Genomic DNA, 26796 nt, shown 5'->3' with positions numbered 1-26796 from the left:
TCAAGGCTAAATTCTACTTTAAATTTATTTCCACATAAAAATCACATACAGATGATGAGCATTTGAAAATCCACTGATGAGACGTATACCCTGGCTATACCAGGTTTGCTGGTGAAACCGATTCTTCCCCTTTCCCTGGAGCATCGTATGCTTCCGTTTGATTATTTCCTGCCTCTGTTTGTAGAAGAGTTGTATATAGAAGAGGATAATCCAGAGAGCCTCATGTGGTCTTTAATCTCAAACCAATTCTAAGAATCTCTGAATATTTGCTAAATTATCGCATCATCACTGATCAAACTTTACTTAAATAATCAGAACTTGTCCAGCCCTTGGACCATTAAATGCTTTGTTTCATTCTACTGCCAATCTTTTGCTTAACTAGTTTGATCACTGTTTTGTCACAATGACAGACCATCACAATTAATCATGCTGTGCTAGATTACCTATCTCAATCATATCACTCAAACAATAACTGTACAACTTACTCTGAATTATCAGCCCAATTTAAATCTTAAAGGTTTAACTTTATGAAAATACTTACTAAAATATTTGCTTTCTTTTAGCTGGCCAACTGAGAGTGAAGTCCAACTATCAGACTCCCACCCACGTTGAAATTATGCCTGTTCTGCTTCACTGAAGCTGCTCCACATATTCCGATGGGAGGTATTAAAACAAGCTCAACTGCAGGTTGAAACAGCAAGTTCAGTCTGTGATTATTGTTCTTTAAAGTAGCTCCGTTCTTGTCACCAATACCTTCTAGTTCTGATAACATGATTGCACCAAAACTGCAGCTTGGTCATTCGCTCCACACCATGCAGGGTCTTGTCAGCAGTTTCTGGTTTTTAATATTTTAAGACATTTCTGAAGAGTTGGACTGTAGGTAGGTCACAAGATAGTAAGAGAGGGTGAGAGCAAGAGTGTAAAACAGATGGAACAGAAATTGATGTGCACAGAAAAAAGGTGAAATAAAGTGAGTGTAAGATAGACAAATGTAGAAACTGAGAGTTAGAGAAATGTCATAGATTCTAAACAATCAAAATAAAATAGGATGTTGAAACTACTCAGTAAGTGTGGCAGCATTTGTGGGGAGATAAATTATTAACATTGTGGGGCAATGCCCACTTGTGAGCCATCAATACAAAACATTAATTCTGTTTCCCTCTCTATACACACTGAGATGCTACTGTACATGCATATATATGTGCACGGGTGTCACTTTAACTACATGTGTGTGTGCACATCCCTCAGTTTATTTTTTTATTTCTGGGTTTGCAGTTCTTTGCTTCTGAAATGTTTAATCGATTGTATTCACTGTGCTTCAGACAATTGCCCTATACATCTTTCCCTCTGTCCCTCTGTTAACTTTTGAGCTTGTGAGTAACTAGATTTCCCCCCTCACTCCTCTTGAATGTCAGAACCCCTCTCCAACAGACTCCTTGCTGAGGTCAAACACAAAGACGCTCTAATGGTGTAGCTCACTGCAGACCTCTCAGTATGTGCAGCAGGCAGTACCTAGATTAAGGACCTTTAAAAGGTCTTAGCTTTGAAGAACTATGTGACATAGCTGAATTAGCAATCAACCATAAGAACATAGCAGGATCAGAGAGCAAAAGTTAATATTTCACGATGATGCAAAACACGAACTACTAGAGGAACCCACTAGGTCAGGCAGCATCTGTGGAGAGACACAAAGATGATCAACATTTCAGGTTGTGACCTTGCATCAGATTCTGCTTGACTCTCTGACTTTCTGCAGCAGCTTGTTTCTTGCTGCAGATTCCATAATCTGAGTCTTCCTTGTGCCTCTGTTTCAAGTCGATAGCCTCACAGTGTAACGACCTGTTGAGTACTTCCAGTGCATTTCAGATTTCCAGCATCTGCAATATTTTGCTTTTGGCTTTCTGAATGAACTCTAATTCAAATCAACAGTTCATTTTCCAAACCAGTGGAGTTTTTCCTTTGGGTCTCATTCTTTCCAGAGTTGCAGCACTTGATAATTGATTCAAGAATAGAAATTTCCTGCAACTTCAGGAAGGCAATTTAAACAACAGAAGAAAAGTCTTGTTCTGTAAGATTGTCTTTGACCTCAGTGGGGAGGCGATCAAACAATATATCCTCAACAATAAGATTGGTCTTTTTCAGTAACGCACAGTGGCCAATCTCAGGTGGAATCTTTTCCAAGTGATTACCTTTCAGCTCCAGGTGAGTGAGTTGTGTCAACTGTCCAATTTCAGAGGGAATACAGTTGATAGAGTTTTGACCGAGTTGTAAAGTCTTTAGTTTTAGGCACTGGAAGAGGTGAACAGACAGGGACTCAACCTTGTTTTTGGTGATGGAGAAATGCTGCAGGTTCTGGAGTAACTGAATGTCTTGGGGAACAGTTGTAAGCAGATTGTGGCTGAGATCCAGGTGCCTCAACTTTCTGAGGGTGAACAGAGCACTGGGCAAGGACTCCAGTTTATTGTTGTTTAGGAAAAGTTGCTCAAGGTTTTTGATGAGACCAATGGTTGTAGGAATGGAGACGATAGAGTTGTGCCAAAGTTTGAGGCATGAAAGCCTTTTGAGGTACTGAAAACTCACAATCTCTTCAATGGTTTGGATATTATTGAATTTCAGGTCTAGTTTCTGAAGGTTAGCAAGGCTGAATACTGCATGTGGGATTCTCTCAAGCTCACAATTCTGCAGCTCAAGCTCAGATAGGATGGCTAACTTCTTCAAATTATTGAGGACCAGTAACTTTGTGCCATCATTCTGAATAACCAATTTAGACAAGTGAGCAGCAAGTTCCATGACATTGGAGGGGATTTTGGAGAGGTTGCTCTTCAGGATAAGTATTTTGAGGTGCCTCAGTTCCTTTAGGGACTCCAGCCCAATGGCCTTGTTGGTTTCAGAATTCAGATTGCCAGAAAGATGCAGTTCCACCAAGTTTTTGAGTGAGTATACCCACAAAGGGATCTCACAAATATCAGTGAATTTGACATGCAAGATGTGAAGGTGATCTCTGAGGAAATTGAAGGCAATTTGATCAACTTTTGCAGGGCAATGGTAAAGATAGAGCTCCCTCAGAGCTGCCATCTGAGATATTTTAGCTGGCAGTTTCACATCAGGAACCAGCTCCAGCTTCAGAACCTCCAGATCACTCATATCAAAGACAGCTTTTGGAATTCCAGACAACATGAAGAGTTGCAGTTCAAGCTTCCCTTGGCTGTTTTTGGACACATGCTGCCTCAGCTTCTCATAAGTCCACTCATGGTTAAGGTTCATCTCTAGTAGTTTGTTCTCACAGCCTTCAGACAGAAAAATGGCAAACCTCTTGGAATAGAGTTGGTCATATTGGTCTACCATGTGCAACAAAAAAGCAAAATCATTCTTAACATCAGGAATGTCACTGAAATTACTCTCCTCACGCACCTTCTCAAAGGAATATTCTTTCAAAGAGCCTCGAAACAGCCAGAACAATGTGTAGAGACACACCAATCCATTGAGTCCAATCAAAATGATATAGGTGATGAGCAGCTTCTGCAGCATGTAAGCCATACTATGAGTGCAGAAGAAAACAGAATAACCTGTGACATTTTTGATCTTGGGCTTGCAGATGTGTTCGAATGTGATCGAGTTGACGAAGGTAAATGTGTAGATTAGAATGATCATGAATTTTAAAGCCTTGACAACTGTCTGACCGACGTAGAATTTGTAGATGAGGTCTCCGTCCTCAGTGTGGGCCCGGAATTTGCGGACCTTCTCAAAGAGAGCCTTAGCCTGTTCACCGTCCTGCTTATCCAGGATACTCATTGAGGCCGACCCAGTGACAGGAGGCTCAAAGGTCACTTCGGGGCAGGAAGTGAATGAGGAACAAGTGTCAGAGTTCTCACTGGGCTCCGGTGTCACTGAGTGGAACATTTTAGTCCGATGTTGGCTATTTTCAGAGTCTTCATTGGCTGTTTCAGAAACTGCTTTGGTGGTCCAAGGTGATTCAAAGCACTTGCCCAGAATGGCGACAAAATGTTCCACCTTGGAGGAGGTTTTTGGAAATTTGAACCAGAAGTTGCCACTGATCATCATGATAATGGAATAGACAAGGGCTACATAAGGAAAGTACTTGGAATACCACGGCAAGGCCTTCTGGTAGCAGACTTGACTGATATAAACATACTGCTGGAAATCCAAGTTTGTTTTATGACCTGCTTTTGATTTCTTAGTTGTTGATGGTAAGGATCCTGGGGAACTGGGATCATTCTTGTTCACATTCTGTATCTTCTTTGTATTGGATTCTACCATGTGAGACTTATTTATGTAACATCTCGGAGTGGTGTTGAAACTTTGCACATTGTTACAAGGTAAACATGCAACTTTATCATTAGAAATGAGCAAGGTGGCTGACAAGAGGGACACCATCAACATAATCACTACAAAATAGTCCATCAGAACATCCCACCAGGGTTTGAGAAGTCGATGAGTGGACTGACTCTCCGAGAGAGCAGCAAGCTCCGTCAGAGTGATCATGTCTGCAAAAGACAAGTGGGAACATTAAAGCACCAAGAATCCTCCCTTGCCCCCACCAATACTCTCCGCACCACCATCTAAATGCACTGTATTCACCAAAGAGGGTACAACTAAGCCCAAGGATCACACCTTCTGCTATCACGTAATGCAGGTCACTCAGCACCCAGAAACAGACCTCATCACTGCAGCTTTCCACACCTCAATAGGCCAAAGCAGATCACAATTGTTTAGGCCACAAAACTATATACCTGCCTTAGCCCATCTGCCACTAAACCACCTTTTACAGGCCACCTGCCCTTGCCCAGCAGTTTCTCCGTTAAAAATCAGTGGCTGATGACAGAACATTATAGAGCGGGTGTGGAGCAAGGCTTAAGGCTGGTTAGTGCAGGAGGAGGAGGAAGGTGGGACTGTGTTTCAGAATGGTGGTACATCTCTAGGTCTCAGGATAGTTGCAACTGCAGAGAGGTCCCTAGGGAACTGTACTCCCAGGGTAGAAGGGCTTTGCTGGAGAAGAATTCTTTCCTCTGAGTTGTATGTTGATTGAATTGACCCTTCCTGCAGTAAAGGAAGAGGAGTTTGACACAAGATGGATCATAACATTAGGGTAGGTTTAGGGAGGTAGTACCTTTAGCCAATAGTGCAAGGATGGTGGGAGGGTGGGGATGAGGAAGAGGCAGATTCAAAGCTTCAGGCTTCAGAGCAGATGCAAGGAAGAACTTTACTATGGAGTGAGCAACAGTGCCCAAGGTATCTGCCCAAGAGGAGGTGGATCATCACTGAGCTTATAGGACGACAAGAACAAAGAAGAACGATGGGGCCAAGAGCACTGTTCTTTGAAGCATCATAACCACAGTGGGCAAAATGGACTGTGTTGTATTCATGATCCCAGAGTGCACAATGCAGTGAATGAGAGTGTCTAGCTTATAACAACATAGTCCAAAGTCATGGAACATTACTCTATAAATAGATTATTGGATGAGTTCAAGTCTATAGTGAGGAGAATTGGCCACAAAATAAACTCATTTGTTTAGTGGCAGTTTTGGCAGTGTTAAGGCCTCTGGGCTGGTCCCCTGGAGACCACCTATGGGGACTAGCTCACTATGATCCTGCTGTGGGCCAGATGGACCCACCTGAGAGGGTGGGGTCTCTAGGACTGCAGGTGCCCGTGAGAAGTATTTAGCTCGCATAATTTATTAGATTTCCTGAGTTTGTTATTATTCCAAATTGATCAAATATCCCCAAAGAATGTTGGATAAAGTGATGAAAAAGTAGACAGAAACTCACATGAAATTTCGAGTGGGCTTTCTGCTGGAGTACCAAACTGATGGAAGTTTCCAGGTTACAGCTCCAGTCCAGTAGCAAGCCCAGCTATTATCAAGTATTCATACACAGACCTGCAGATGGAAAAGCTGGAACAAATATTATAAAGGTTAATAACCAGTAACAAACTCATCGCATTGCCTCCAAAGTCAAACCAACTAGAGTTGCAGCAGACAGAGCAAAGATTCAGCAAGGATTTATGATGGGCAGGAGCAGGAACCACATATCACTGGAAGGAAAGTATTGGGTGGACAGCAGTTACTAATGGGTAATGTGAGTAAATCATATCTATCAGATAGCTTTTAATAACTACAGCACCCCCATTACAAGCAACATCCTGTGAACCTCTTCCGCAATCTCTATTGTTACCACACTCTCCACCATTGATGCTTTCCTCACCTGCATCCCCTCCAATTCCCACCAACATCTGTGCTCACCCCAATTTCCCACCGTTTTAACAGGGACAGGGTTCCTCTTGTCCTCACCTACTACCCCACGAGCCTCCGCATCCAACACATCATTCTCTACAACTTCCGGCATCTTCAACAGGGCCCAGCCACCACATCCTTACTTCCAACTTCCCCCACACTCTGATTTCTGCTGGGTTTGCTCCCTCCCTGATTCCCCTGTTCATTTCTCTCTCCCTCCTAGCACAAATCCTGAAAGTGGCAGAAATGCTACACCTCTCATTCACCTCCATTCAGGGCCCCAAACAGTTCTTCCAGGTGAGGCAACACTTCACCTGCAAATCTGATGGGGTCCCGATGTGGCCTCTTCTACATTCATGAGACTGGACAAATTGGGGGACTGCTCAGTTGGGCACCTCTGCTCCATCCACCAAAAGCAGAATTTTCCAGTGGCCAACCATTTTAATTTCTATTCTTATCCCCATTCCCGTTCTGACAAGTCAGTTGGTCCATAGCCTCCTCTTTTGCCATGATGAGGCAACTCACAGGATGGAGGAGCAACAACACCTCATATTCCATAGATAGCCTCCAACCTGATGGCATGAACATCTATTTCTCCCTGCAATTTATTTTCCCTCCCCCTTCCCTTTTCTTCTATTCCCCACTTTGGCCTCTTACTACTTCTCCTCCCCTGCCTATCACCTCCCCCTGGTGCCCCTCCTTTTTCCATTTCTCCCATGGTCCACTCTCCCCCATCAGATTCCTTTTTCTCTAGCCCTTTACCTTTCCCATGGACCTGGATTCACCTACCATGTCGAGCAGAGGTATCAAAGTGGAAGACATGATTTAGAGCAACACAAACAAAATGCTGGAGGAACTCAACAGGATGTTATCTGTAGAAATGAATAATTGACATTTCAGACAGAGACCCTTCTTCAGGACTGGAAAGGAAGGGGGAAGACACCAGGGTTTAGAGAGGACCTCAGGAAGAGTTTTTTTTCCACTGAGAGGTGGGAGGATTCTGGAACAGACTACATGAGTGAGTGGTGAAGACAGAGACTGTCACCACATTTGAGAAATAGCTTGACGAAGATTTGAATCACCAGCACTAAGATCACGTGGTGGTAAATGGGGTCAGTGTAGATAGTGACAGGTGACCAGTCTGGACACAGTGGCCTGTTTCTGTGCTCTATGGCTGCAAGGTCCATCTGTGGTGGTCTACATCGGTATCACTGACAGACTAAGGTGGACATTATGAAGAAGGTAAAAACAACATATGAACCAGGAGCTGGGATTGAATATGCATACTCGTGCCTACACTGCTGGTCTTTTATCTCTCGGATGCTTTCCCACACAGAACCATATCTTTTGATTCCCTGACTACCTCAAAATCCATTTGCCTCTCAACTTGAAAACACTTAGATGGCAGTGAGCTTATGGAGTTCTCTACCCCTGGAGGCTCTGTGGGCCTGGCTACTGAGCAAAGAAATTTCTTCTCCTTCTGTCTTCAGCAGCCAATCCCTTATTTTGAGACTCTGCCCCCCCCCCACCACACTCCTTTTGAAAAGCTCCAGCCAGGAGAAATATCAACCCTGTATTCAACCTTCCAAGTTCCATAAGAATCTTACACATCATTCTTCTACATTCAGTATGTTTAATCTCCCTTATTCAACAAAACCATCACAGGAATCAATCATTCCCTTCGGGAGGGAGACCCAACAGTACGTATTCCAGGAACAGCTTCGCCAGAGGCCCATAAAACCGGGGCAAGACATCGCTACTCTTGTCCTCAAAAACCCTCTTGCAATAAAACCAATATATCATTTACTTTCCTAATTAGTTGCCATACTTGGTGTTAGAAGAAGTAGCTGCACAGATGGTGATTGCATTGTTGCAATTTTACAAGGTTACTTGAATTCACTGTTACCATCAGGTAGGAGGTACAGAAACCTGAAGGCACACACGCAGCGATTCAGGAACAGCTTCCTCCCCCTCTGCCATTAGTTTCCAAAATGGACAATAAACCTGTGAACACTACCTCACTTCTTTATTATAAAATTATTTCTGTTTTTTGCAGGATTTTAATTTTTTCAATATACATATACTGTAAATTGATACTTATTTATTTTCTTTTTCTTCTTCTTTTACATTGTGTACTGCTGCTGCTAAGTTAACAGATTTCGCGACACATGCCAGTGATAATAAACCTGATTCTTATTCTGGAAATGTCCCGGGGAACTGAGAAAATCCAAGGCTGATTAAAGAAGGGTAGAAGTGGTAGCAGAGAGAAAATGCTAGAATCCATTACCATGCAAGTAGCAGCAGGGTATTTGCTTTCTCTTCGCTGACGATCAACACTGGTGCACCTCAGGGGTGTGTGCATAGCTCACTGCTCTACTCTCTCCGTACCCATGACTGTGTGGTTAGGGATAGCTCAAATACCATCTATAAATTTGCTGATGATACAACCATTGTTGGTAGAATCTCAGGTGGTGATGAGAGGACATACAGGAGTGAGATATGCCAACTAGTGGAGTGGTGTCACAGCAACAACCTTGTACTCAACGTCAGTAAGACCAAAGAGCTGATTGTGGACTTCAGGAAGGGTAAGATGAAGGAACACACAACAATCCTCATAGAAGGATCAGAAGTTGAGTGAGCAGTTTTTAAATTCCTGGGCATCTGAGGACCTAACATGGTCCCAACATATCAATGCAGCTGTAAAGAAGGCAAGCCAATGGCTATATTTCATTAGGAGTTCGAGGAAATTTGTTTTGTCACCTAAAACACTTGAAAACTTCTACAGAGGTACTGAGGAGAGCATTGCAACTGGCTGCATCACTATCTAGTCTGGGGGGTGGGGGGGTCTACCACACAGAATCAAAGCAAGCTGCTGAAAATTGTAAGCTCCATCATGGGCACCAACATCCATAGTATGCAAGACATCTTCAAGGAGCTGTGCCTCAGAAAGGTTCATCGTTAAGAAAACCCACCACCCAGGACAGGTGTCTTCACATTGTTACCGTCGGGAAGGAAGTACAGAAGCCTGAAGGCACACATTCAGCATTTCAGGAACAGCTTCATTCCCTATGCCATACAAATTCTAAATTGACATTGAACCCATGAACACTACCACACTTAAAAAAAATATTTGTTTTTGCACTACTTTTATTTAATAAACATATGTACTTACTGTAATTCATTTTTTCTATATTTATCGTGTATTACATTGTACCGCTAAGTTAAATTTCACAACATATGCCTGCCATATTAAATCTGATTCTGATTTATAATATCAAGTAGATTTAATGTGATCTTGTTAAAGAATAATTGTGTTTGACAAATTGATGAGAGTTGTTTGAGGATATTATCTGCAGAGATAAGGGGTGTACAGAGTGTCTGGGGGGGGGGGTAGCAGCTCTGGTGAAGAGGCTCATTGTATCCATTCTGCGGCAGCTCACTCACCCTTGGTGCCCACTGTACACTCAGCCCTCACTCTCGGCTCCAAGTAGCTGTTTGCATGGGACAGCGGCTGCACCCTGGCACAACGCTTTGACATTTGGGCTAAACCAGGTGAGGGTAGCCTGGTGAGACAGGACATGCCTGTCCTCGCATGGAAAGTCAGCTCCAGCAGACTGAACAGATGAGACCTACTGTGAGATCCAAAGGCTAGGAAAGCAGGACTGCAACACAAAGGATACGACAAGGCATACAAGACATCATGGTAATCCACTCCAATCAAGGAAGACCCCAGCTTGTGATGCTTTTTCATACCTCTGAACTCAGACTTCTGAGTTCAAGGATGCAGAACTGCCCCAGTGCAACAGGTTTTCCACTCTAAAAACTGTCATCATCAGACACTGTGGACAATCGCCATGATAACACAAGGAAGTGTTGTTGTTAGATTTCCTGTAAATGTCCAGTAAGATGCCACAGAAAGCAGAGAACTGGACTGGTGGGGAGAAGGGGGAGCAGGTGGTTCCAGAAGGGAACATCCCGTTCAGGACCAATGACAGGCCGAAGACCCAGAGTGAAAAGTATCAGCCAGGCTCAATTCTCTGAACAATGGGGCTATTGTCAAAACAAGGTCAGGCAGTTCAGAGGAAGAGTCCATCTCACCAGCTTGAACTGTAAGAAGGTCAGTTCACCAGGTTTCAGAACAACTGCATCAGCCCAAGAATGCACTTGATACCATGGAATCACCGGATTGGTCAAATCAGGAACAGACGGAGATGGTGATGTTTGCAACAAGGAAGCAGTTCCAATGGTCCTTGAGAGGAGGTTACAACAGGCATGAACAAATTAACGTCAGCCCAGCATGACAGCGTGGAAAAAGATGTGTCAGAGCTGAAAGCCTTGCCGATGATCTAGGACAGACTGTTCAGAGAAGATAAGTGAAACAAACTTTAAGCAGTGACCACAGCAAAAAAGAAATCAGTCAAGAGTCTACCGGGATCTCGCTCTGTGGGAGCTAGGATGCAGTGTGAAAGCAGACAAAGAGATGGGAAGTTTCAGAAGCAACAAGAGTTTGCTCAGTAGTAACACACTAATATAAAGTAAGTGTGACTGTAGTTTCCGCTGGTGTTACATTTCATACACAGTTAAAAATACAGAGGTGATACTGGGAGGATGGTGCTCGATTATATGTAACAAGGTAACAAACATAGAAGAACCAGAATGAGACAAGATGCACAAGGATTACTGGAGTTATTCTACTTGAGAAGGCATTTCAGCAATGTCAAAGTGCAGATTGTAGTAGAGATCAGTGAATAAAATGAATTTGTAACAGATTAGATTTTTAACTGTATATTAATGTAAATAGTTAACCCACTGTTGATCATTATTTGAATGCTTTACTTTAAAGGAGAATCAGTATAGATGTACATTTAAGGTGTCCCATGCAGTGTCACTAATACATTGTTGTATCAATTACTGTTTAATTTTTTTCACTAAGTTCTGTTAATAGCAGCAACTTTGTTTCTGCGTATATGAAAGTAGAAAAGCCAGCTGAGAAATGGATGGAATTAGGGAGACAGTACGGCTAAGGAAATAGCTGCAAGGCAGCAAATGCAACCTCACAATTTAAAAACCAAGGGGGAGACAACAAGAAATTGATTGGTTACCTGGCCCAACACAAAATAAATAAAACTTTTACATTACTTGAATGAGTAGATACAGAAATGAGGGTTCCCCAGGTGGATCTTTAGAACCAGAGAGTCACTCAAAATAGGGAGTCAAACTGAGAATTCCTCCTTCACCCCAGCAGCCTCAATTGCTGAGAGATCATAATTTTTTTTAGATATTAAAAGGAATCAAGGTAAAAGATTGGTTGTAACCTTACTCAATAGGGAAGGGGCCTCCTATTCCTTACGTTTGTACAATTTTGAGGCAATGAGCACTCCCATCCAGCACCCCATCATCAATCCTCAACCCTACAAACACCATTGTGCCCTGATCATTGTAAGGTTCTCCTTGCTAACAAGATGCAGCAGATTCAGAGGTATCATGTTAACACACAGCCAGAAGGTCTTTTCCAATTCCAAAACACTTCTCAATATATTGGATAAAAACTGGACGATTATCACCCTTCTCAACTTCATTGCTGGAAGCCCAAACTGGTGATGAGGGGTTAAGTTTTATACTGACTGGACAGAGCTTGGAACCCAAACATGCACACAGACCCTAAAGAAACAAAAGACTTACATTTCTTTGTGCCCAAGGCAACCTCGGGACACTCCAAAGCACTAAATCGAGAAGTGTACAAAGCAGGTCACCACAAACGGTAATGTAGTCAGCTCAGTGAAGAGTTAAATATTGGCACAGAAAAATCCAGAGAAAGCAAATGAAATGAAAGCAAAAGGCACTTAGCAGGTCGAGGGCATCGGTAGAGACCACGTCCTTTCATCTGTTCCTGTCTCCAAAGATGCTGCCTACCTGTTGAGTAATTCCAGCATTCTGGTTCACACTTTATCTCACACTCACCAGCGAAGGGGGTTGGGCTCTGTCATTTCTCTCCAGAACGCAAGCAAGCACTTGTCCCTGAGGTAGAGTTTACATACAAGTGTGACAGCAGCGCTGTTTCGAGCGAAACACACGGCAGCGGAGGGTCTCACACACTCACACACACACACACACACACAAAGACACCGTGACGACGTCTCGATGGCACCAGTGGGCACGGACTACAGCCTGACTAAATCCGGCATCTGCTCCTCGACCTAGCGCACTGACCGCGCCTACGCTCTGAGCCCACCCCCGGAGCAGCTCTACCTGACGACCTCGTCCGACCCCGGCTCGGTGCTCGGCGCTCGCTACTCCAGGCCTCGGCGCCTTGATGGGTTCTGCACATGCGCAGTGGGGAAGGGGCGGGACTGGGGCGGGAAGGGAGGAGGGTGGGGCGGCCTGAGGCCATCAAGTGGAAGTCCTGGGCCTGGCCCCACTGGAATGGACAAACAGGCAGGAATACCACCTCTTCCCACTCCCGGGTCACTCCTCTCAGCTCGTTCTGAAACGGAAATGTCATTGTCATTTCCTATTAGATTATTTTTTATTCAGCCCTTTAGTTCTTCCACCTATCCCCTGCAAGCTTCTTATTTCATTTCACCCACCCCTTACCTGTCACCTGCAGCTTGCCTTCTTATTCTGAATTGTGCCCATTTCCTTCAGAGTTCAGATGAAGAGGCTCGGACCGGAAATCAAGTTATTCCCAACCCCGATACGGCCTGGTTAGTTATACAGAGGAGTCGGTGATCCCACGCACCCGGGAGGAAGATGGGGTGTATGCCCCAAGTCACGGGGGGGAAAGAGTAGGGGGTGTGCCCCGACTGACAGGAACGGCGTGGAGACGTGCTTGACTGGCGGGGGAAGGGTGGGGTGGGTACCCTGACTGTCAGGCAGGGAGTGGGGCTGCGTGCCCCGACTGATGGGGGTGGGGTACATGCCCCAACTGACAGGAAGGGGGAGTAGGCGGATGCCCTGACTTGACGCCTGAAGGAAAGGGGAGGGAGTGTGGCTGGATGCCCCTATTGACGTGAGAGAGAGGGTTGCTGGCTAGGATGGGGTCCCCACCTATTTAGGAGGGTGGATGGGTGAGACCCTCCACTGATGTGGGAGGGAGAGGGAAGGGCGGGAGTTATTACTGGTGTGAGAAGGCTGAGTCCCCTTCTGACACGAGAGGGAGATGGGAATAATGGTGGTCAGGAGCCCCCACTGACTCAGGAGGGAGGGGGAGGGTGGTAGTTCCGATTGATGCAGCATGTAACTGAAGTATGGTATCGCCATTATGGACTGAGTGTTGGTGTTCCAGAGTATGGTCTCCTAGTCTACACTTGGCCTTCCTGGTGTAGATGTAGAGGAAGGCAAATGGAGACCACCAAGGTGTATGTGAGTCCCTGCACTGTATCGAACCAGGCCATTTACACCACCATTCCACAGACCAGTGAGCACCCACAGAAAACAGTCTCTTGCTAGTTTATTTCACTCTGTGTGCTATCAAGAAGAGCACTAGCTGGCAAAGACTTTGGAGAAGTACCACATGCATGTGGTAGCACTGAATACTTGCACTGTGCTCTGGCTTCTTAAACACTGTTTAATATTACCCCGTACAAAACCAGGACAATCCAATCAGGCCAGTTATCCATTCAGTCTACTCTTGCCATGCAACACAGTGATTTCGGTCGGCAGGGACCAAAGGGCCTGTTTCTATGCTGTATGACATAGACTCTGTGAGGTGTTATTAACAGTGCTGTCAGCCCTGCACTTACCAATAACCACTCACCTATGCTCTGTTGGGTATTGCCAGGTTCAAACTTCCAGAGCTCCTCATAGCCTTGTCCAAACATGCGACAAGCTAAATTCAGAGATTAGAAGAGAAACAGAGGAATTTGGAGCGGGGGTGGGGGAGATGGGGTGAAGATCATTCAAGATTTTGGACCTTTTCCACTATCCAAGACAATCACTTAAGTACCTCTTCCCTCTTTTCTCACAGGCCTTCATCCCTTTAGCATGAAGAAAATACATTTATCTCCTCCTCGAATATATTTAAATGACTTAGTCTTCAGTGTCCTCTGTAGAGGAGAATTCTACAGGTTCGCCATAGATTCCTAGAGGTACCCAGAGAAAGTGAAAGTGGTGATATGGGTGGACATGGTGAAGGTGTATTGCATACATTGTTCAAGTTACTGCATGCAATAATTGGGATGTCACGTTGCAGCTGTACGAGGTGTTGGTGAGATGACACTTGGAGTACTATGCACAGTTTTGATCATCTAGCTATAGGAAGGATGTTATTGGGACCAGAGGATTTTAGTTATAAGGAGAGGAGAGGCTTAAGCTGATTTCCTAGAGTCAGGGAGGCTGAGAGGTGACATTATAGAGGTTCATAAAATCAAGAGAGAGCATCGATAAGGTGAATGGTCACAGCCTTTTTTCCCCCTCTGTAGGAGAGTCAGAAATTAGTGATTTAAGTTGAAAGAGTCAAGTCTGAGGGTGGTGAGAAGTTGGAATGAGCTGACAAAGGAAGTGCCTGAGGTGAGTACAATTGCAATATTTAAAAGATATTTGGACAGGTTCGTGATAGGACAGGTTTAAAGGTACATGGGCCAAATGCAGCCATTTGAGCCAAGCTCATTTAGAGCAACTTGGTCAGCTTGGGTGGGTTGGGTCAAAGGGCCTGATTCTGTGCTGTTTCTTTTCATCATATGATTTCAACTTTTAATTTAGTTCAGAGCCTTCCCCAACCAGAAGCCCTGGATAAACCACGAGATCTGCAATCTGCTGAGGGCAGGATCAGAGACATTCAAACCTGGTGACCAAGAAAGTTACAAGAGGTCCAGGTACAATCTCCAGAAAGCCATCTCATGGGCAAAGTGGCAATTCCAGACTAAACTTGAATTTTGAACTTTGAACATTAATTTCTTGTACCCACCACCACCTAAGACGTCCTCCGCCTGTATACTGCTCTCTCTCTCATTAGGAAGGCCTCAGGGCTCTCCATTTCTTTCTGTACTATAACAGGGCCAGATTAACCTAGTAGCAAAAGTAGCATATGCTACGGGCCCCGCATTTTCGAGGGCCCCACCAGCACTAAATGCTTGCAAGCTGCAGTCTGGTGAAATTGGCATCTCACCGTATTCTCACGACTGTTAGAGTGAGTTTTGGGTAGACAATTCATTTACACTTACAAACCCCATTTCCAGAAAAGTTGGGATATTTTCCAAAATGCAATAAAAACAAAAATCTGTGATATGTTAATTCACATGAACCTTTATTTAACTGACAAAAGTACAAAGAAAAGATTTTCAATAGTTTTACTGACCAACTTAATTGTATTTTGTAAACATACACAAATTTAGAATTTGATGGCTGCAACACACTCAATGAAAGTTGGGACAGAGGCATGTTTACCATTGTGTTACATCACCTTTCCTTTTAATAACACTTTTTAATCATTTTGGAATTGAGGATACTAATTGTAGTAGATTTGCAATTGGAAATTTTGTCCATTCTTGCTTGATATAAGACTTCAGCTGCTCAACAGTCTGTGGCTCCGTTGTCTGGTTCTCCTCTTCATGATGCGCCATACATTTTCAATAGGAGATAGATCTGGACTGGCAGCAGGCCAGTCAAGCACACACACTCTGTGTCTACAAAGCCACGCTATTGTAGCCCGTGCAGAATGTGGTCTGGCATTGTCCTGCTGAAATAAGCATGGACGTCCCGGGAAGAGACGTCGCCTTGATGGCAACATATGTCTCTCTAAAACCCTAATATATGCCTCAGAGTCAATGGTACCTTCACATACATGCAACTCACCCATGCCGTGGGCACTGATGCACCCCCATACCATCACAGATGCTGGCTTTTGCACCTTTCGCTGATAACAATCTGGATGGTCGTTTTCATCTTTGGCACGGAGAACTGGACGCCCATTTTTCCCGAAAACTAGCTGAAATATGGACTCACCTGACCACAGCACACGGTTCCACAGTCTTTCGGTCCATCTGAGATGAGCTCAGGCCCAGAGAACTCGCCGGCATTTCTGCATAGAGTTGATGTATGGCTTCCTCCTTGTGTAATACAGTTTCAAGTTGCATTTCTGGATGCAGCGACGGACTGTGTTGAGTGACAATGGTTTTCCGAAGTACTCCCGAGCCCAGGTGGCTGTAATTGTCACAGTAGCATGACGGTTTCTTGGCCGTGCCGCCTGAGGGCTCAAAGATCATGCGCATTCAACAGTGGTTTCCGACCTTGCCCTTTACGCACTGAGATGTCTCTGAACTCTCTGGATCTTTTCACAATATTATGTACTGTAGATGTTGAAAGACCTAAATTCTCTGCAATCTTGCATTGAGAAATGTTCCTTTTGAACTGACTAACAATTCTCTCACGAATTTTGGCACAAAGGGTTGAACAACAACCCATCCCTGCTTGCAAAGACTGAGCCTTTGATGGACGCTACTTTTATACCCAGTCATGATACCTCACCTGCTACCAATTAGCCTGCTTAATGTGGAGTCTTCCAAACCGGTGTTACTTGAATATTCTGTGCACTTTTCAATCTCATTTTAACTCTGTCCCAACTTTTGTTGAGTGTGTTGCAGCCATCAAATTCTAAATTTGTGTATATTTACAAAATACAATTAAGTTAGTCAGTAAAACTATTGAAAATCTTTTCTTTGTACTTTTGTCAGTTAAGTAAAGGTTCACGTGAATTAACATATCACAGATTTTTGTTTTTATTGCATCTTGGAAAATATCCCAACTTTTCTGGAAGTGAGGTTTGTAAATAAGTGACTTCAGCCATCAGTCTTCTGTTCTTTGACAAAGTACTGTGGATTGAGTTCATAACAATGCATTTCCTAAAAGCTGTGGACCCAGTTTCATTTGTAACAATGCATCTCTGGCGCCTCTGAGACAAGAGTGCTAAGTTTACAGGTAGTTGCGAAGACACCATATCTATGCCTTTTGAATATGAATTGTACTCTATGTTAGCACATAACATTCCAAATAATGTATTATGGATTTTAACTTGCATTCCTCAAGGCCATGAATGCCAGTTTAGGCATACTGGCGACGGTAGAATGAATTTAATCAAAAGACGTGAAAACTTCAAAGAATTGTCTGTACTTGTAACTATGAACTGTCCTTTGTGTTCCGCAAATAAATATCGAGCCTCAATCACAAGGCGGTTTAGATGTGTTCTGCCAGGAGTCTCTGCCTGCTGTCGAATAAAGAAACTGCCTTGTACCTACCCGTAACACAACGCTTTGTGATTTCATCCACGCCACAACAACGACAATCTGGCAATGCTGTTGCTTTCATGTCGGGAGAGCTGCATGCTGCATGGTGCAGTATGTGTGTGCAGGCATGTGTTGGCTTCTTGCTGTGTCGTGGTGACCTTTGTGCTATCCCCCATGCTCCCAAGCTGCTGCAGCGAGCACTGTTACGCCGCACCCTCCAGTGGCACCGCGGTGAGTCTGCGATAAGGGATGTGCGACTCAACAGTTTTATGTGACCCAGTTCATGGTTCCTCATTTTCCTCCTGATTTTAGGTAGTCCGAACCAGCTCAGGAACATACAAGATTGGATTAGACTGTGAGTTTCAACCTGTACTTCCCAATTGAAATGAGTTTCAATAAGCAACTAAACAGATAATTTTCAGAACACTATTCCCAGTTGGTTGTTGAGTGCATGTGATCCACACGTGCTCATAGCCACAACAGTCACAGAAATTTGTTATTGTTCACTAGTCTTTGTTGATACCGCTACTTAGCTTTTGTAACATAAACTACTTGTTTTTAAATGCATATTTCATTATTTTTTTCCATTGCAGATAGCAATGAGCAATAGAGCCAGAGATATTGGAGGTCATTATGCTTCTGGACGTGCAAAATGTAAAGCGAAGGAAGAAAAAGAAGGAAGAGACCAACTTGTGATATCAAAAACATGTAAGTTGACAGAATATTTTGATGTTCATGGAGAAGGTGATGGTGCTATAATGACTGAAGCTGGAAATATAGGAACAACTAGTAGTAGTGCGGCAGAAGGCATGATACAGCAACAGCCAGAACCCATTGAATGCGAAAGAACAAGTGCTCTAATGATATTGGTGAATGGCCAAATAACCTAGATGATTGTGATCGTGAATATTGGATAGCCAAGGGAAGTGATGAATGTCAACATACTGAGAGTGACTTCTCTTCATCCATCCCATTGTATAACAATGAAAAGAAACCTCGGCACTGTCAGAAGTCTTATTTCACATATGTCCATAAACCTACAAACAAGCAACATGCAAGAAATTGGTTATGCTATTCAGAAAGCAAGGGAAGCCTATTCTGTTTCCCATGCAAGGTTATGACTTCAGGATGTTCATCAAAGTTTAGTGAAGAGGGGTTTAATGACTGGAAAAATGCAAGCAATCTATTATGTCGACATGAAGAAAGTTCCTCACATAGACAAGCTTTAATTCCACTGTCGATGTGCAAAAACTAAGCTAAACATGTCGATTCCCACCTTGTGAAAGAACACTTGAAACAAGTGAAAGTTCGCACACTTCTAGAACGAATAACTGAAGTTGTAAAGTTTTTAGCAGAACGAGGCCTTTCATTTCGTGGTAGTGATAAAACTGTTGGCTCTCCTCATAATGGAAATTACTTGGGGTCGTTAGAATTACTGGCCAAGTTTGACCCTTTTCTGGCAGAGCATATAAATGCTCATGCAAACCAAGGAAGGGAACATAAATCATACCTATGTGAGGGATTCATCAATCTGATTGGATCCAGCGTACTGGATCAGATTATCGATGAAGTGAAGAAATACAAGTATTATTCTGTTTCATTGGATTCTATTCCAGATATATCTAATGTAGACCAGCTGACTTCAACTGTGTGCTATGTTTTGCTGTCTGGGCCAGTTGAAAAATTTGTGAAGTTTGTGGATATGGAAGGTCATAGTGCTGAACAGCTCACTCAAAGTTTACTTGACTTTTTAAAGGAAGATGACATTGATATAAAAGACTGCCATGGTCAAAGTTATGACAATGCCAGCACGAATTAAAGAGCTGAATGAGCTTGCGGATTACATTCCATGTTTTGCACATTCACTGAATTTGGTTGGAAAATGTGCTGCTGAATGTTGTCAAGAAGCATTAATTTTCTTTCAATTTGTAGAAAGCCTGTACACATTTTTTTCTGCTTCCACTTATCGGTGGGATCTCCTTTCTGCTGCATTATCTGATGGTGGTGCTCATTTGCCCATTGTGAAAAGAATGTCAGATACCAGGTGGTCAGCTTGTGCAGATACAACAAAAGCACTTTCACACAGCTTTTCTGCAATAAAACAAGTCTTGGATAACATTTCAAATAACAATGATCAGAAGGCAGAGTGTCGACAATAGGCTTGTGGATCACTTTCAACCATGATGAAGCTGGAAACAGGAATAATGGTTGCATTGTGGGATCAAGTATAACACCATTTTCAAATGACCAGTGCTTCCTTGCAATCTTCTGGCCAAGACTTGAACACAGCTTGTGCACTCTGTGAATCCTTGCATGGATATATTCAAGCTATGTGGTCTACTTTTTCAGACATTGAGCAAAAAGCCAAGGACCTGACTAAGTATGAAGATTATCAACAGCAAACTCGAAGAAAACACAAGCAAAATCGCGCATATGATGATTTCAGTGGTTCCAGCACTCTTGATCCACTTGTTGAAACTCAAACGCCTTCTCAGAAGTTTAAAAGCCGAACATTTCTTACCATTATTGACAGCTTGTTTTCTGCCCTGTCAAAAAGGCAGAAAGCTTATCTATAGGTGAATGGTGTTTTTGGATTCCTTCATCAGTTACAGTCGCTTATACCTGAAGAGATCGTAAAGAGGGCATCAAATCTTATTAAATCATATCTGGAAGATCTGGAAGAAAGTCTTAATGAAGAATTTGTGCAGTTTACTGAACTGTTAAAAACTGATCTTGCTTCTCATATTGGCACCAAACAAGACCTTGTAGAGTTACTGTTGTACTGTTTGATAACTGACAATTCTTTGGAGTCATGTTTTCCAAATGTAGAAAATACCTTGCACATCTACTTGTCACTCATGGTTACCAACTGTGGTGGAGAACGCTCATTTTCAAGACTGAAAAGGATTAAAAATGAACTAAGGAGCACCATGGGTCAAAACAGATTGAGCAATCTCACTCTAATGAGCATTGAACATGAACTTCTGCGTGAAATAGACTTTTTTTTTAGATTATAAGGACACTCAGTCCTCGTTTATCGTCACTTAGAAATGCATGCATTAAGAAATGATACAAAGTTCCTCCAGAATGATATCACAAGAAAACACAGGGCAAACCAAGACTAAAGCTTACAAAACCACATAATTATAACATATAGTTACAACAGTGCAAAGCAAGACCATAATTTTATAAAGAGCAGACCATGGGCACGGTAAAAAAAAGTCTCAAAGTCCCGATAGTCTCATCATTCCACAAAGGTGGCAGAAGGGAGAAACTCTCCCTGCCATGAACCTCCAAGCGCCGCAAACTTGCCAGTGCAGCATCAATGGAAGCACCCGACCGCAGCGAACTCTGAGTCTGTCCGAAAACTTCGAACCTCCGACCAGCTCCTCCGACACAGCCTCTCTGAGCACCATCCTCTGCCGAGCGCTTCGCCCCCACCCCAGCTGCCGAGCAACAAGCAAAGCCGAGGACTCCGGGCCTTCCCCTCCAGAGATTCTGGCGCACACAGTAGCAGCAGCAGCGAAGCAGGCTTTTCAGAAGTTTCACCAGATGTTCCTCTGTGCTCTCACGTCCATCTCTATCAAATCAGGATTGTGCATGGCACCCTACTTGACAAATAACAGACATCACCACCGGAGTGGCCACTGCGAGCTGCATCTCACCGCAATCTTTTCCTCCTCCTCTAATGTTTCCAGTATCATCAACAAATTTGCTCATGCTAAATCTAGAAAATCTAACTTTTAAATTGTAGTTTTGTTACTTTTGACATTTGAAATTGATACCTACATATAAGTAATACTATTACTGAAGTGTCAGACATTTGTCGTATTATCTGGCTGTATATCAAATGAAAAAATTGAATTACTTTACTATGCAAGTAAATAATTTATGTTTTAATACTTACGTGCATTTTTTAAATTTAGGGCCCCTTTATAACATATGCTACAGGCCCCACACTAGCTTAATCCGGCCCTGACTATAGACCCAACTAGTTCCTCACCAACACACTTTTTCATCTGACAGAACTGGTGTTCACCCTCAACAACTTCTCTTCGGGCTCCTCCCACTTTCTCCAAACCACAGGTGTAGCAAAAGGCACTCACATGGGCCCCAGTTTTTGTTGATTATGTGGAGGAATCTATGTTCAAAGCCTACCTGGCACCACTCCCAATTCTTCCTCCACTACATTGATGACAAAAGTGCTGCTGCTTCCTGCATCTGTGCAGAGTTTGTCAATTTCATCAATTTTGCCTGTAACTTCCACCCAGGCTTAGGCTCACTTGGGCTATCTGTGAATCCTGTCTCTTTCTTCTTCTGCTCATCTCAGGAGACAGATTATCCACTGCTGGATCTTCCTTAACCCTGTCTATGCAAGGATGCCATTTGTTTTGCTCATTTCCTTTGTCTCTGCTGCAGCTGTTCTCAAGATGAATTCTTTCATTCCAGGACCTCTAAGACCCTTCCAGAATACAGCACCCCCCCCCCAACCCCGCTATTAATGGAACCTTCATCCGCATCTCTTCTAGTTCTCACACTTCTGCCCTCACCCCCATCCTGACTAGGCAGAACAGGGACAGAGTTATCTTTGTCCTCACTTCTCACACCACCAACCTACCCATTCAGTATATCATTCTTTTCAGTAACCACCATCTACAATGGGATGCCATCCCATCTTTCCCTCTAGTCCTCTCTCTACTTTCTGCAGGGATGACTCTCTCCATGACTCCCTGGTTTGCTCATCACTCCCCACTCGTCTCCCTCCCTTCCCAGGTACCTTCCCCTGTGACTATAGGAGGTGTAACATCCTATACCTCTCCCTCACCACCATACAGAGACCAAAACTACCCTTCCTGGTGAGGCAGAAATTTACCTGTAAATCCTCAGCCTTAGTTACTGTATCTGGTTCTTCCAATCTGGCCTGCTCTACATTGGTGAGTCCAGATGTAAACTGGCTAATTGCTTCGCCAAGCACCTGCACTCCTTTTGCTGTGGCCATTTGGATCTCCTGGTTGCTACCATTTTAATTCCCCAAACCCACTCCCACACTGGCATGTGTGTCCTCTACCTCCGGCAGAGATGCTAATGCCAACTAGAGGAACAGCACTTAATATTCTTTTTGACTGGTATACTACCTGATTGCTTGAACATCAAAGTCTCCGACTTATGGTAACTGTTCCTCTTCTGTACTTTTTCTCTCCTCTCTCTCCTCCTGATCCATATGGATCCCATCATTGTGTCTCTCACTTCTACCCCTGTCCATCTGCCCACCACCCACACAATTCCCCCATCTGTTTCCCCTCCCCACCTCTGTCCATGCTTTACCTTTCTCTCCTATCAGTTTCCATCATCTTCATCGATTCGTCACTTCCACCTCTCACCTCCCACTTTCTCCTCTGACACTATTCCCACACTCCCTTCTCAAATTTGGCTATTACTCCCCTGACCGGAATCCACCTACCTACTGCCAGCTCTTGTTTCATCCATAAGCTAAACGCCTTTAATGCACGCTGTGAAAGGGAGAATAGAATTACACCTGTGTGAATCACTGCAGCATCTGGTGAGGCCATAATCTCTGTCTCTGAGGCCAATGTCGGAACAGCTTTCATGAAGGTGAACCCTCGCAAGGCGTCAGGCTTTTCAATCCTTGGTGTACCTGGGTTGAAAAGCCTTGCTAACCAACTGGCTGGAGTGTTCGAGGACATCTAACGCAGTAGGAGTTTCCCACCCAGATGCACTCACATTTATTTTGATGAAGTATTTTGAGAGGTTGGTCATGGCTAGAATCAACTCCTACCTGAGCAAGGACCTGGACCCTGTACAATTGACAATTGCCACAATAGGTTTTCTGCAGATACAATCTCACTGGCTCTCCATTTGGCCTTGGATCACCTGGACAATAGAAATACCTACATCAGACTTCTGTTTATTGATTACAGCTCAGCATTCAACACCTTCATACCCTCGGCGCTAATCAACAAGCTCCATAACCTGGAGAAAGAGGGCAGCCTTGACAAGACCCACCATGAATTGCAAAAGGGGAGGAAATATTCTGATTAGTGATAATAGAAGCAGATGGGTGTGAGTAAATTATCTCAATCCATTTAATGAAAGATGGTCCAAATCCAAATTTCTTAAGTGCAAACATCATACATGGCCATTCCACTTGGTCAAACGCACGTTGTGCATCTAATGAAATGACTACAGCCTCTTCTGCATGTTTTGTATATAAAATATTGAAAAGATGACGCAAATTAAAATACATTTGTCTACCTGGCGTAAAGCCAGTTTGATCTGGATGAATAATAGAACAAATGCGTTATTTTAACCTATTGGCCAGGATTTTCCTAAGAATTTTGGTTTCAATGGGCAGCAGCGAAATGGGGCGATGTGATGAAACCACCTCGGCATCACGGCCTGGTTTTGGAATCAGAGAAACATTGGCTTTACATAAAGTGGGTGGCAATCTGGAAGCTATCCTAGGGAGTGATTGAACATTTGTAAGAGCAGAGGTGACAATTTTGGACCAAATACTTTGAAGAATTCCATGGTTTATAGGTTCTTGATTTGACAGGGTGTCAAAGATTATGGGGAAAAGGCAGGAAAATGGGGTTGAGAGGGATAATAAACCAGGAATGATGGAATGGGCCAAACAGCCTAATTCTGCTCCCATATATTATTGTTTCATGGAAACCCTTTGGATTTTCTTTAACTCTGCCTGCTAAATTCATCTCATATGCTCTGTTTGCCCTGCTGATTTCCCTTTTAAGCCTGCTCTTAAATTTATGTATACATGGAGGGATTCATTCATTTCAGCTGCCTAAATGCAACATTTGATTCCTTTTTCTTGACCAGAGTCTCTTCGTCTAGTCAGTCAGAATTCACCATAACATGAACATGCTGCCCCTAGTCGCGTGAAGTGAACCTTTTAAAAGCCTCCTAGCTGCCAACTATTCCCTTGCCTTACAGTTGGGATTTCTATACTATATCTGAATCAAAGTGACCATCCCTTGCTCATCTCTAAGTTCTACCCAAGTAGTTTCATTTGATGATCCCTCAAGAATATCTTTTTGAATCTATACTGTTAAGTCCTCTCTGATCAAAAAGGCAACACCTCCTCCCCTCCTACTTGTTCCTTTGTTACATCTAAAACAACGGTATCGGTACTGTCTCATATGGAGGGGGGCCACTGCACAGAACTGCATTAGGGCCCCCATCACCCAAGATCTGCCCCCTTCTCATTGCTACCATCAAGGAGGAGATACAGATGCCTGAAATAAATAAGTAAATAAATATCTGCATGACTGTATGTTTGCTTGCTATCTTGAATGTGTTGTGTTATGCCAGGTATGTTTTGCATCTTAGCTCTGGAGAAGCACTGTTAGTTCAATAATATTCATGCATGGTTGAATGATAATTAAACTTCAACTTAAAATTGAACTTGAAGACACACTCAATGTTTTAGGTTTAGGAACAACTTCTTCCCCTCTGCCATCAGATTTCTGAATGGACAGTGAATCCATGAGCACAGCCTCACTATTTTTTCTCTTTTTGCACTAATTTAAGTTAACACACAGTAATTAATAGATTATTATTATGTATTATGCTGTTACAAAATAATAAATTTCAGTAATGTTAAACCTGATTCTAAAGCTTCCAGTCCTACCCTTCTCCTAGCCATTATTCTATTATGGCTACAATATTCCAGTCCCAAGAGGCAAGCCACACTCTCAGTTCAAACATTTTATCTGTTAAGCTGTGTGCATAGAAACAGATGCAATTTAAGGCAATAGTCCTCTCCTCCTTCCCTTTCTCCTGTGGTCCACTCTGCTCTCCTATCAGATTCCTTCTTCTCCAGCCATTTACCCTTCTCACCCACTTGGCTTCACCTTTCACATTCTAGCTATCCTCCTTCCCCTCCCCCCACCTTTTTATTATGGTGTAATCTCCCTTCCATTTCAGTGCCGAAGAAGGGTCTCAGCTTGAAACATCAGAGAGGGAGGAGCTAAAGAAGATGCCAGAGCTTTTTGCGGACCTGTGCGACTTCTTTCAGTTCATCCATGAATCAGTTTAAATCTCCTCTTCTCATGTCTGTTTTTCCCTTTTCAAGGTGGTTGGGGTGCTGTCGGGGTCCATGATCTACAGCTGCACTCAAACTACGTTCTTCACGGGTGGTGGGTTCTTGCTCTTGGAACTTGCCAAGTGGCCTGGTGTTTCGAGGTCTCCAAGTGCAGCCTGGAAGACACATGCCTTCAGGGTGCAGCCTTGTGGACGACTGGATTCCTTGCTGATGTTGCCATCTGAAACGTTGCGGGAGATTGAAACGTGGAGACAGCGGATGATATGTGCAGTTGTCAGAGGCCCCGGCACTTGAGTGATCTCTTTCTATCTTGATGGTGAGTGTGAGTTTGTTGGTCCTTGAGTCAGGAGGTGGGGGCTCGGACAGGCAAAGCAGCGGATTGTAACATCGAAACAGTGAGCTGCTGGTCTCCCTTCTTGCTGTAGTGGGATCGATATCCCTCTCTCCCTTGCTAGTGAGAGAGAGCGCCTGTCTGAGGTTGAAGTGTTGGGATGGACAGTAGTTTTTGATGGACTCTAGGTCTCTGGCAACTTTGCTATTGCTTGCATGATGGGTGGTGGGGGTCGATGCTTTTTCTGGAGCAAGTGGGGGGAGTGGGGAGGGTTGATGCTTTTGCTGTTGCTTGTGTATGGGAGGGGAGGAGGGTCTTTGGGGTTCTAATATATTCTGTCATTCATTTTTTTCTCTCTGTTTTCTGAATGTCTGTGTAGAGTAAGAATTTCAGGTTGTATATTGTATGCATTCTCTGATATTAAACTGAACCATTGAAACATGGAACCAACTGTTTATTAATTTCCAGAGATGCTGCCTGACCTGCTGAGTCCCTCCAGCATTTTGTGTGTTGCTTTGGATCTCCAGCATCTGCAGGTTTTGTTGCGTCAATAGTTCTACCTGCCCTTTTACTTAAGCACAGTTATCCTGATTGGTTGGCCACACTAGATGTGGGCACGTGGCCAAGTGGTTAAGGCATTGGACTAGCGACCTGAAGGTCGTGAGTTCGAGCCCCAGCCGAGGGAATGTGTTGTAGGGAGACTTGCAGCACGGGCAACTGCTGGTCTTCCATACAACCTTGCCCAGGCCTGCGCCCTGGAGAGTGAAGACTTTCCAGGTACAGATCCACGGTCTCGCAAGAATCCCACCCCTCTGACAATATAGTTTTAAATAAAAGCAACTTTCCCTTCTAGGATATTGGTCCTCCTCCGATTCAAGTGCAAACCATCCCTCTTGTACAGATTGCCTGTGCTCT

General features: G+C 43.7%; 1 protein-coding gene and 1 long non-coding RNA gene across 3 annotated transcripts; one reads left to right on the top strand and one right to left on the bottom strand.

Annotated features, from left to right (window-relative positions):
- On the bottom strand, nucleotides 1-16491 carry LOC140191223 (volume-regulated anion channel subunit LRRC8D-like). 2 transcript variants are annotated; one of them, XM_072248411.1, is made up of 3 exons: nucleotides 16194-16491; nucleotides 5788-5912; nucleotides 1-4505 (listed from the first exon to the last, which is right to left on the bottom strand). In XM_072248411.1, the coding sequence occupies exon 3, from the start codon at nucleotides 4501-4503 to the stop codon at nucleotides 2041-2043; it is 2463 nt and encodes an 820-aa protein (XP_072104512.1). In that variant the 5' UTR covers nucleotides 4504-4505; nucleotides 5788-5912; nucleotides 16194-16491; the 3' UTR covers nucleotides 1-2040. The 2 variants fall into 2 exon arrangements, with proteins under 2 accessions (XP_072104512.1, XP_072104511.1); XM_072248410.1 differs by lacking the exon at nucleotides 16194-16491 and adding an exon at nucleotides 12501-12577.
- On the top strand, nucleotides 12802-26091 carry LOC140191225 (uncharacterized). The gene is made up of 6 exons (XR_011883792.1): nucleotides 12802-12955; nucleotides 14672-14759; nucleotides 14952-15064; nucleotides 17783-17825; nucleotides 18064-18178; nucleotides 25581-26091. It is a non-coding gene; the product is annotated as an uncharacterized lncRNA (long non-coding RNA).
- The last annotated feature ends 705 nt before the right edge of the window (nucleotides 26092-26796 follow it).

Source organism: Mobula birostris, chromosome 32 (genome assembly GCF_030028105.1).
Source record: "Mobula birostris isolate sMobBir1 chromosome 32, sMobBir1.hap1, whole genome shotgun sequence".
NCBI lineage: Eukaryota > Metazoa > Chordata > Chondrichthyes > Myliobatiformes > Myliobatidae > Mobula > Mobula birostris.
This window is presented reverse-complemented; position numbering and strand designations above follow the sequence as displayed.